Source organism: Folsomia candida, unplaced genomic scaffold (genome assembly GCF_002217175.1).
Source record: "Folsomia candida strain VU population unplaced genomic scaffold, ASM221717v1 Fcan01_Sc002, whole genome shotgun sequence".
NCBI lineage: Eukaryota > Metazoa > Arthropoda > Collembola > Entomobryomorpha > Isotomidae > Folsomia > Folsomia candida.
Window position 1 is genome coordinate 1,824,182 of NW_019091194.1, and position 12,803 is coordinate 1,836,984.

Consider the following 12,803-nt stretch of genomic DNA (forward strand, 5'->3'; position numbering starts at 1 on the left):
AGTTTTGACAAGTTCGAAGAAAGATTAATAAGGTGTGCGTACATACAAAAGTTAAGCTCCTGCCTTTAACCAAACTAAACAAAACAAGAAAATAAATGCCAAAACTGCACAATGAGGAAGCTGACGAGACTACTTTGGACGAGTTTTCCATACCTTTTGCTTACCTGCCTGCCTTGTTAGTGGCTGATGGGCTACTGGATTGGATTTTGTGATGCATATTATCATTATCAGAAAACAAATCAGACTAAAAATGACAAAATGGGTTCTGGGTGACGACGACGGGACGGGAAATACTGGATTAGTTGATCTGTTTACCTGACAAGTTTTGGAATTTCATTATGACGATTATTTATGACCGAGTTAAATAAGATAAGTGGTGGGAGAGAAATTTGTGCAAAGGTCTCATCCAAATTTTTTGACAGAGGGGATGAGAAATCTTGACATTTTTATCACAGATAAATTAAATTTTGCTAATTAATTTGGACAACCATTTTCAAATGGGATTATGGCATCTCTCTGTCTCTCTCTCGGTCAGTGATTTATTAAAATCGATGCCACATTTTATGATGAGATTTAGGTTGAAGTTGAAATTAAAAGTTATCACGATTGCCTGTCAAGTCGAACCATGCAGTGTTATTGTCCGTGTAAAAAATTAATACCAATGACGAGTTACAAGGTAAAATGTGTAATTCTCTGACAGGAACATATCATCGATACGATGATAAGTGAAAATAAGATAATCGGGGATAATAAATAATAATGTGTTCCAATAAAGATTACAGGTTAATCTAGTGCCAAAGTTTGTACATTACCGGTTATAAAATTTGGTGGACAACATAGACAACAAGATAAAAGTAATTAAGTAAAACTGATTAAAAAAATTAATTTGTGATTTTCTAACGAAAACTGAATAAAAATTATTTTAGAAATAATATTTTCTAGGAAATAGAACCAAAATTCTAGATGCATCGGCGCGTTATGCAAAATGTTACAATTAACTCAATTATGAAATCTTTTTACGGCGTCGAGATTGGTCAGCCTTTTAAATCGAGTAAACTATAGAAAGAAAGCATATGTATTTACATGAAAAGTCGCACATGTATTTTTGGACCTGTTAACAGATCACAAATTTGCATACATACCTATCTCTTAATATTACTAAAAAAAATCTGCCTAATGAACGCATCCGATCTAAATCTCACCAGCTTTAAGAAGCTATGTGCCAAGTTGTTGTAAATCAAAGTGTTGAGATGGCACACGAGTAAAAGTTTTGTAAGAGCGAAAACAAACCTTCGTTCGTGTTTTTAAAGCCTGAGAATTTCTTCTTTAACATATTACGCTATTGAATCTGCTTTAACCAAAGTGCTGAATACATTGCAGAGATGCGCTCTGCCGTTGATGGGAGGTTCCGCAGAGTGGGATTGGTCTCGCAACCGGCACTCGAGCCACTCAACTCGGCACTTTGACTCACGGGTGGCTCCCACACAATAATATCTGACAGTCGTCGAATGTATAATAAAAGCAGGGGTTATAAGACTGCTTTTTGTCCAGCGCCCCCGATCCACACTGCTAACCAGCCAGCACCATAAGAATAATAACAAGCGAGTAGTTACAGAGAGAGACGCGATGCTTTTTAAAGCTTTGATCGCCTCCTTATCTCCGACCCCTTTCGGGATCTCTTATGACGGTGAGCGACACACAGGGTCGGCCGCTTTTACCGTGGGGGTAAAGCGGGGTGCCTGTAAAAGTGTGGGTTTCTTGTGGGGATGATTTCAGCTTTCACCTGCTTTCACCGTGACAAAATTTTGTTACGGTTAAACGCCAAAAGTTGTCAAATTCTAAAAAATATATAGAAAAAGTTAATATTTATTATATCGTACTGGAAGCGCATTTATGTTATTACACAAAGTCTGACGAACTAACTTTCACCACCACCTCGACTCGGAGGAGAAAGTCATCCTCCCTCTTTCTCTGCCCATCCTCCCTCCCTGTACACATATAAGATTTTGCGTACATCGGACTCGGGCAGCAGCCAGCGACCGACAAAAATGCCGACGCCACGGCTTTTCCATACAGAAAAAGAGGAATAAGGTTCCGACCCTCGGGATCCACCCACCGTCATCAGACTCCTCTTTGTATCACTTGGCCCCCTCACCACGAAAGCTTCCAATCCACTCCAGACCGACAGAGTGAAGGGACCTCTGCTTCTATTCATCTCTTGCTTGCACACTTCGTGCATCCTCCAAGGTTACTCTCGAAGGGCTGAGATTTTCTTGAAGCCAACCTGCCCTAAGGCACCACACATATAAGAAAATCTACACAACCACATGCTTTTCTTTAACATAAACCTTTTACATTTTACTTTTTGTATGTATCTACAAACCTTCGTTCGTGTAGCTTGGTGGTGAGATTATACACTCTCTGTTCGGCTAGTCGGCATATTGCATTCCAATTCCAGGCAGCACGTTATAAACCAGACCAAAAGCGAGGCGAATTGCACCCACAAACACAACTTGCCGTAATGCAAGCAAAGCAAACTACTTACACTGCCTCGTTAGTATTACCCGACTGCTACCACTGTTCACACGCACCTCTGTGACTCTCTCGCAGGCCCCGTGTTAAAAACGAGTCTCTCTTTAAACGAGTGATTTTTGTATTGTAAAAGTCTTGGTTGGGTTGATTGAGAATTGAAGAAAAAAGGCCGTGGTGAAAGGAACAGCAACGTGGTGGCCTGAAAATTGTTGGACCTTTGACCTGTTGGATGGCAAATATTGAACTTAAAATTTATACTGATAAGGACACAAGATATTCTAATTTGACTGGACTAAAGGATTAGTTAACACTGCGTCTTAATGACGGATATTAACTGAGTGTTGTCGTCACTTGTTGGAGATAATCAGAGTGGGTGGTTTTCTTGTTTTTGAAGAGAAAACTTGCTGATGGTAAAAAATTCCAAAAGTGTTTAACACGACAATAACAGAATATATAATAATAATTAGCGTATGTACTTACGTACATCCTGTTGCAATTAATTGCGTGTTTAATTGATGGATGATTAAGTGTGAAAAAAATAAGAAAAAATTGTTATTATGCACTTTACGAGAAGTGGTTGTTAGAGAAGAAGAAGAAGAGTGGGGAAATTGACACTTTTTCCGAGGTCAACTATACGTAAGTCGAGCTGGATTCGTGTTCTTGACCTCGCATGAATTTTTCTTGTTGTTTTTTCTGCGTCTGTTACTTTACTTGGTTATTACGAATGCAGACGTGAATAATTTTATGAAATTTTAAAAATATTTTGGTTCCTTCAGTTAAAAGTTTGACATATGTAAATAAATGATTACTTTTGTTCAGTTTGGTTGATTTGATTACAAGTTTTTTTTGTGTATGGTGCAACCCGTGGTTTGGTTTTGTGATGATTTACGTTTAAGTTGTGCGTAAAGTTACTAATTTATAAAATTATTGTGTAATTTGCATATATTGAAGAAATAAAAAAAATTTCTGGATGACAAAAATGGCGTGCAGAGAGAAAAAGAAGACCCGCACCCGGTCTCCTCCGGGTGGTTTAATACCAATTATTGTTATCAAGTAGGACAAACTACTACTACTTATCAGGGTGGATCTTATCAAAGATTGATGAGCACATTTTATCAAAAGTACTGTTTTTAAACAAAAGTGACACTACCACTACGATTCGCGAAATCAAATACTGCAAAACTAAGAAATCTCTGAAACGAGTTGAAATTTTAATCAAAGCAAAACGGAAGAAGAATTTTACCCCTGTGTCTCCCGGGTATCGTCCCACCCAGTTTTTAAAATAGGTACAGAAGACGGACTAGTTCATCTCCGAAAGACTTCCAAGAAGGGGTTGCATACCATCTGCTCATCTCAAAAGTTTCCACCGACAAAACTTGAGGTATAAATTTTCTTGACTATAAAATTAGCTTATTAATTAACCATAAAACATTGACCCCAAATGGGAACGTATGTATGGATTTGGAAATTTATAAACAAAATTCCCAACCGCAAGTATCAGGTTCTATGTAAATATGCATTCAAATAGTAAGTAAATCAGCTCGGTATCTATAAATATTTCCTTGTAAGTTATATGTAGGTACAGGCATAAAATTCATATCGGTGTTCTTAGTGAAATACAGTTACGGTTTAGAAAAGTTGGTTTTATTTGACTTTACTGGATTCGTGAGACACTGGAGAGTCTTGTTTGGGCATAAAACCCAGTATCAAATTAACTTCTGGATTAAGACGGAAGGAGGAAAACAATGCCTTTGAACATATTTCGTCGTATTTTTCCACTTTATCGGCCGGACAATGACTGTTGCGTATGAGTCACATTAAATGTACATCATGAGGTTAAAGGATTTATAGAGGAGTTTAGTTTAGAATTTGTTTCTCACGAGTGCATTTATGTGAGATGCAAGTTTTCATTTCAAGATCTAGTTTTTTTCGAGTCTAGTCCAAAAAAATAACGCAGTGTCGTTATTAGATTCCATAGATTTCATAGTTCAAGTTCTTAATTAATGAAGTAACAAACACATAGCAGTGTAACGTATCATTGTGATGTGACATTTTTCCGTTTTATAATTGCCGACGCATATTATTATTGAATAAGTAGAAGTCGCCGACATACCTACGTAACAACACAATAGCCCCGAGTTCCTGCCAACTACGAGATAGGAGAAAAATAAGACTGAATTTGATTTTATGTCTTTTTTCGGGGTTTATGATCCATTGTTGATGCATGGAAAGAAACGACGAATGAGACCAGGCTGTGTTACGTTACGAAGAGATTGTGTTTATAATAGCGATGATGCATTAATGATTATCAAATAGGCAGGCAGGGTTTGTGAAACTAAACTGGACCATTAAAATCATATCAATCGTGGCCACTATTGGATGGAATTTGATGTTGTTAACAATAACGATTAGTTAAGTAGTTAATGCACTATTTAAGTGATGATGATGAAGCGCTTTATTAGGCAACGGAAACAAGAACATCCACAGGTACTTTGCTCAATAATCTCATAAAATGGCAAGTTGTACTCATAAAATGGAAGTAGGAGTCTGTCTCATTTCTGTATTTTCCTTACGGATCAAATATCACTGTTTCACTATTTTTACGCCGAAGAAACCACGATGTCGCTCGAATTCGCATTCCAAACCAGTGTAATAATCGTCGTCTAGTCTTTAATAATTTTTTATGAAATATTAGACACAAAAATCACCAGTAACAAGACGAAACTGAGATAAGCGAGTATTGAATCGAATTTTGAGACGATAATGGCTGGCTGCTGGCTCAAATCAAAATAACGTGTCGTATTTAACAGCTTAGACGCCAGTTAAATTAATAATTGATTGTTGTAACAAGACTGGAAAATTTATTAAAAATAATAACTTTTTTACGTAGAAGATGCCCCACGTAGCTGGAAGTAGTTCGGGGAGCGGCGGAGGAAATAGTGGTGGTGGTGGAAATTCGGTCGTCGTAGCTGGTGGGAGTGGTTCCTCCTCCTCCAGCTCAGGCCGAATCAGAGATGACCCCAATGACTGCGATGAGGTATTTGTTACACTTAAAAGTCGATTACAGCATCATCATGATTTCTTGTGGGTAACGTTATTATATTTCATTTTACAGGTGAAAGTGTTCAAATGCGAGGAGGACGAAGGGGAAGGATCCTCCGATGATGTAATGAACGACGATAAGCGGGACTTGATCCGGGCAACGGAGTATGACCAGGTTTGTGTTATGTTATTTGTTTTAATTAATTTTTTTGCGAATTAGCCCGAAAAAATAAAATTGAAATTGAAAATGTGCCCACCAATCTCTGCATGCATGCATATTTCCATCTCATTGTGGTGCATTTATAGTAAATAGACTGACTGAGGATGAGTGAAATAGTAGAGGTTGGAAATGCAAACGTAATAAATTATCCCACATAATTTATTTGCTCTTTGTTCTCCACCATTGTAATTTGGTGACTACTCGCTCGTAATCCCATCAGACTAATGGATGATGATGGCATGAGAGATAAATGAAGAAGCCGGCCGAGGACTGGACTCTTCTTCTTCTTAAAGAAAAGTGCGATGCAATCCATCTCATCATTGTACGATGGGAAGCAACATAATTTTTTGCTTATTTGCCTACCTGCCGAGGAATTTAGCTCTGTCCTGTCATACGTAAAGCTGCCAACTAACTGGAGCAGTAGATTGAATTTGTGAATAAAAACCTGCATGGATAAAACGATTTCATGGAATTGTATTTATTTATATTCAGTCCACTCTCACTGTTGTTGGATAAATAAGTAAATATCGACGGGACAAATGTACGCACTTGAATTAGACAGGCACTATTGTAAATTGTGACAAGTTTGTTGTTGGAATTCGACCGACAGAGAGTTTAAGGTAGCTTTTTAGAGATGCGACTTATGTATTTCTTCTTCTATGCATGTTCAATCTTCTTGGTCGGTAGTTTTTTGGTAGGTGATGTTGATGTACCATTTAAGTATTTTATCTCTCCGATAGGTGTATGTATCTACATATAAGCAAATAAGACATAAAAAACGTATTCGTAAAAGTAAGCGACATGGAGCAAATAAATTGTTACAATGAATGTAAACAAGAGGTGAAACCAAAGAAAGTGATTCGAGTGACCTTTGACCTCGTCCAAATGGTCATCGCAGATCAAAATGACATATGCGGTTTGATAGACATTTAAAATCCTATCAATTTTGATGTGTCACATGACCCCGTTATTATTCAAAGTATTATGGCGTTTTAGAAGCCCCAAATTCGAATCATTTATTCCCCTTGACATTATGGATTCGTTCTCCAAGTTTCAAATCTTTCTGTCACTCCCTTCTAGAGTTATCCCACAAAAAGACAGACAGACGGACATAACGATCTTAACATAAAGGAGTTTTTCACCCCTTCATAAAAAATGGCACAGAATTGGACTGGATGAAGGGTGGAGGAATTGCTATATACGATTGTGATTTATTCGCATTTGTACTCAAACTGAACCACAGGCAGCTCAGTCAGGTCTCGCCTGTAAAAGGCGAGACAGAGATATGATCCCATCCAAAGTTTAATCAAACTTGGCGTATATGTAGCTTGGCTTGGTTTACGTACGTAGGAGCTTACAAAGTTAATCCGAAACCAGGTGTCAAAACAAAGGCAATGCTTTTCTTTACTTACAACTATACATTTGAGATTGGTATACGTATTGCGTGTAACTTAACTTGTCGTCATTATTCTTTACCTACATACATCCCATCGCCCATTGACAATTGCCTATTCAAAACGGTGGTTGGTTGGATTGAGCAAGATTAAATTGCAAAAAAAAAGAATCGAACTTTTTTTTATAAAAAAAAACAAAACTATATAATTCGCAATTTCTCAGACTTTTCCTCTCTATATGCATTTCGCAAGACTTTTTACAAGACAAGGGAAGAATTTATTGATAGAATTTATCAAAAACTTGGAGGTTCTTCTCCTTCTTCCTCTTCATTTCAACTCACGTTTCCCAAAAATTTATATTCACTTGTCATTCAAAAGTCAGGAGAGGAAAACGTAAAAGTAAAATGATGGCCACCGTCATCGATTTGTTACATAAGACATTGTATCTCTTCTGTACTTATGCGGATACACACACACAGACAAAATATCATCTTTCGTGTATTTACTTATTGTTCATCTTCATTTTTTTGGTATAAAAGTTTGCACAATTGCAATTCAAAGTTAAGGTGAGACTAAGTAAATATACAGGAGCGGGTTTAAGTTACAAAGCAGCACCCACAAGAAGAATTCGACATCGACATCAATTGTGAGTAATGTGATCTTGGTACACAGAATGGAATAGTATGTACGTGTAATAAAAGAAAATAAGTTTCATTTCAAGATCTGGCTCATTCCTCTAATTTTTTCTCATCTTTTATATAACACCGCGGCCGCGTAACAACAACGTATAAAGAAGTTCGAGACGAAATGAAGTTCCTTCTTGCTCAAGTCAGCAGTGGCCGCGGAAGGGTGTGGACAATGACCCCACGGTTGTTCGATGTCCCCATCATCTCCCCATCTTATATAAACCCCTCCCTCCCCTATCCTTCAATGTTAATGTCCCCACAGCTTCCGCGGCCACTGATAGCAACATGACATGAAATGAGACGAGATAGACGACGAAAACGACGAGTAGGCAAACACACCACAACTATCTATGTATTTAACTACTGATTCATTCCTTTAGAAAATAATTTGTTCTTCATCTCGTCTCAAATGCTACATAAGAGACGACCAGCACAGCCAGACTTACTTGATGTATGTAATTCACTGCTGGATTGGGCAACCAGAAGCTGAAGGACATTTCTTAGGAGTTGATCTTTTAGTTAGGTCTGGTCTGGCATTTCATTCCATTTCCCTCCATCAAACCGGGTTTCATTTCATTTTAACAAACAAGACCACAGTAAGTACAGAGTAAAATGACACTAGAGAAGACGAACCAAACCGACTGGTGGGACGCAAAAAAAAGATGGAAAAGTTGGTTTTTGGAGTTAAAGATATCGTTTTCTTTGCTTGCTCAAACTTTTTCTCTACCTGCCTCAAAAACTTGGTAATAAAAGTAAAGCTTCAGAGAGACAAGAATCCTATTCATTGCGAAGGGATGCATGGTAGTAGGTACGTAACAACAACAAAACGAGAAGGGTGGTCACAAACTGGACGTGGACCCATCTTTTCTTGAAACGTCTTCAACTTTGTGACCATCCAGCAAACTTTAAGAAGATGACAAAACAGAAACAAAAGTCGTATAAACGGTGTAACATTTTTCGTTCAAGTAAGTAAATAAAAATAAGAGCAGCAGCAGCACGGTTAAATAAAATTGTAAAGCAAAGCGAAACCGAAAAACCAAACCAAATTGCTTACTCTTAAAGAGAGATGAATAGTAGAGAAGAAAAAACAGAGTAGATTGTTCCATTTTATTTCTCTCTCGACAACAAACAGGAGAAGAAGAAGAGGTGTTTGGTTGGTTGGTTGGTTAGTTAGATTGGTTTGTAAATATATATGTACATACGTATGTGGTGGATGGATACATATTGTAAAATAAAAAGACAAAAAGTCCATCTCAGGATGGAAATGAAAATTTCGAAGGCTACGAATGAGCAAAAAGTGCAAGTCCCACGTTGCCATCATAAAACCAAGAATGTTATGTAGCGTTGCTGCTATTATAGTAGAGCTTCACTTTCTTTCAGTAAGAAGAAAGACTGATTAGGAAACTTTACTTATTTTATTTTTATGAGGGGAAAGAAAATGCTCCAGTTTTTTTCCAGTTTTAGTAACAGGGCGAGTAATAAATAGTTGTAGAATTTTAGTACACAAACTACATATTATGCCATGTGGTATGTATTTCTCCCTCATTTTGTATGTACACATGCCCAGAATACGGCACCGTTTCACGGACAATTGTCCGTAATCTAATCATAATAAGGAGTAGTGGGAGAGCCACTCTTTTCTTACTTGCTTATTTCTGGTCTTGTCCCGATTTTGTGCGGATATAGCGTATAAAACTTAATGAAATTATATGTAAGGTGTCCATCTCTGGCCATTTGAAGCGCTCCAGATTAGCATCTCTTTTCCAAAATAGTGGTAATCATGCTGTGAGAATATAATATTTACAAGTCCTGGTTGTAAATAAATGGGGAGCACAAGGTGGGAAACAAAATTAATGAGAAAATCGGGTGATTTGTTCCGCTCGTGAATTTGCTTGTTGTTTAGTTTGAAATGTATCCAGCATATGTTTGAAAAGAGTGAAGAAAATATAAACTTATTAGCAGCGAAGGCAGGTTGTTTTAGGTTTTACTAATTGACGATTTTTTTTACCAGAATGGAATTAAACAAGAAAAAGGGTTATGTTATATGTATGATGAAAGCATTTCTATGTATGTTGTTGGTTCCTGTAATTGCTACAATTTTAACTCTTCTTGGCGAACAAACTAATTAATTAATTATTGAATTCCGGTTTTTTCCCTGTTCTATTATACCATTTCATTTTATTTGTAGTAATTATGCGGTCGGTTTATGCAACTCTGTATGTACATAGTTGTTCGCATTGTTGTTTTGGGCAGGGCAAATACAATATCACATTTCGCAGTAGTTGTAGGAATTAATATCGCAAAGTAAAATAACGACTCTTCTATGCACTTGTTTTGTTTTTTACATTTTCATTTTACAACCTCATTACCGAGGAGAACATGTTAATCAACTTTTTTTCATTCGTCATATTATTATTATTATGAAGTGACAGCTTTAATTCAAGTTGTAACATGTACCTCAATGATACTTGGATATGTATGAGATGAAATGAAACGATGTGAATTTTGTACATATGTATGTATTACACTGACAATTAATTAACATAATTTACTCTATTTGCTTAACAGAAGGGGGGACGACTAAGTCCGTTAAGTCCATTGTCACCCGGAAGCTACTCGAGCGGTGGGGGACATTCGTCCTTTAATCCGAAGAATGGTGGACAATCCAGCTCGCTAAGACCGGACCCGTCATCTCTGTTTGGTAAGTAGAGAGAAAAAATATTTGTTTTAAAAACCTATTAGACGAACATCTTTGCACATAAATTTTGCATTTTTAATGATATGATTTTTCTAATTTGGTCGCCAAAGTCTTTCATATTTTTTTGCTGAATATTTTATGCATGCATCTTGACATAAAATCAACCTCCAAATGATGAGATTATCTGCTGATGACCTGCTCACTGACCACGCCACGCCACAGCCTCACCTTATTTATTAGTTTCAATTACCCCCAGAGTAATTAAGTTGTTTGTTATAATACGATATTGACTTGTCGGCTGGTTTGGTTTGATTTTTTGGTTGTTGGCTTGGCTCATTGTATTGTATTCCGTTTCATTTCATTATTGACTCACTCACTCCTTTGTCTTGTAAACTTTGTGGGTGATTGATTGTGAAGAATGAAAACTGCCGAACTGTGTTGAACTGTCCAATTATTGGAGCGAGAACAAGTTCGTTTAGCGCATTTAGATATTTTTCTTTTCGACCTCTTCATTACTTGGCAGTTGGAAACCGGGGTGGATAACTTTATGCGCGATATTATATTATATTAGCGACATGCATATGTATTTACAACGTTGAATCACATTGTACTTTTGACAATGAGGCAGGCAGGCAGGTAGGATTGAATTGTATCATCATGATGACTGAGAGAATAGGATGGGATCATATCACATCGTGTCACAATATAACAGCCTGTTGCTCATTACTTATTGATCTTATCGGGATAATTTCAATATTTATGATTTCCACTACACCCAGGGATACGGCAAAGTTGCTATTAACTTGCACATACGGACAGCGTATCTAATCCAATTGTTTGAACATGCTTTGATAAGAGTTAGGAGGATGATGTGACGGGTCAATCTAAACGTGTAATATGCTGTATTAAACGTTAAATACGGTATGAATGTGAATGTATAACTGTAATAATTGTGGGGAAAAGGATGCTTCGAAAGTACATTTTTCATCCAATTTTGGTTAATCGAAGCACCACCACCACCACCATTGATTTCTGTCTGTGCCCTTATATTTCCCCCACTTTTGGAGAAAAAGATTGGAAAATTAGACAGGCAGACAGAAAGACAAGACAAGTGACTGACTTGACTAAGGAGATAATAAGTTAGTGATGTGACGGATGGATTGAAATTGGGTTTTTCTCCGTAAAAAATGTAGGTAGGTAGGTAGTAATCTAAAGTATTATTATTATCGTAGACTAGAAAAATGTAAGGGCTGCTTCTTGTTCAGGCAGGAATTTGGAGCTGTTATAAACCAAAGTAGATTTTGAGACGGGAGGACAACAGGGATTATTACAATCAAGGTGTGAAGGCTGGTAATAGAGGAACCAAGCTCACCTTATAGTTCACCTGCCGTCTGATTTTTCTCAGGTAAAAGGAGAGCGAGAACCCCACGAGGAATCTTGTTCTCTCGAAATTTTTGTTGTCTTTCCTTCACAAAAACAATAAAATATAAAGCAAACCAAGGAATGACTCGGTTATTTAGTTTTCCTTGTTTCGTAAAACCAACCATGTAATAAGATGAGAAGAGAAGAAGGAGGAGGGAGGGATGCCATGATTCCGTAGCAATTGGAAATTGGGGTTTGTATTTCCAATTGTGTTTGTATTGTGGGAGCGCAGCAAGTGGTCATCGACATTCAGTCAGGGTGGAGGATTCACCGAGTAAAAATGTGTACGAGCTAGCTACCCTTGGGATGAATGATCGAAGATGAGATGTGAAGTGTAAGGCTCACTCATTTTATTCTCCAGAACAGAACAGGAAAGGAAAAAAAAGAATGCATTTTCCTTTATCCCAACAAACCAAAAGTAGCCAGTTTATCTACATTGCAAGCGAGATGAAAATATAAAGGAGCGATAACAAACAGGAGGTGGAGGAGGAGAGGTTGTTGCGGCTGGTTTGGTTTGTCCACCACTTTTCAGTCAGGTCCCTTAAGAGAATATGTACCTACGGATCGGTACAGAGATCATCATCGTCATGAATTGTTGTGTAGTCCAGTCGGAGGACGAGGTGCGAAGGAAAGTAGGAATGTCCGACGACGAGAGATTACGTATTTATTCCGATTTTTGTGTAATGAAATGAATCAGCATGCATTGTTAGCAGATGTAGAGCAACTTTTCGAAGAGCTGATTAAGTATGTACCTACCACGACAGGATAATATAAACCCTCATCGATCCTGATTCAGGTGCACATTCCGC

At 37.5% G+C, this 12,803-nt stretch overlaps 1 protein-coding gene across 6 annotated transcripts in view; it reads left to right on the forward strand.

The window, feature by feature from the left end:
• Positions 1-1,932: 1,932 nt before the first annotated feature.
• LOC110843907 (protein pangolin, isoforms A/H/I/S) overlaps positions 1,933-12,803 on the forward strand; it is a 113,214-nt gene continuing 102,343 nt past the window's right edge. Inside the window, exons 1-5 of one of the 6 annotated variants that reach the window (XM_035847274.1) lie at positions 2,098-3,168; positions 3,484-3,913; positions 5,423-5,569; positions 5,648-5,749; positions 10,443-10,575. In XM_035847274.1, coding sequence (XP_035703167.1) covers positions 5,426-5,569; positions 5,648-5,749; positions 10,443-10,575 — 379 coding nt within the window. In that variant the 5' untranslated portion in view covers positions 2,098-3,168; positions 3,484-3,913; positions 5,423-5,425. Of the gene's footprint in view, positions 3,914-5,422; positions 5,570-5,647; positions 5,750-10,442; positions 10,576-12,803 lie in introns of all 6 variants that reach the window. The other 5 variants (XR_004833879.1, XR_004833878.1, XM_035847276.1 and 2 more) reach the window with 5 other exon arrangements.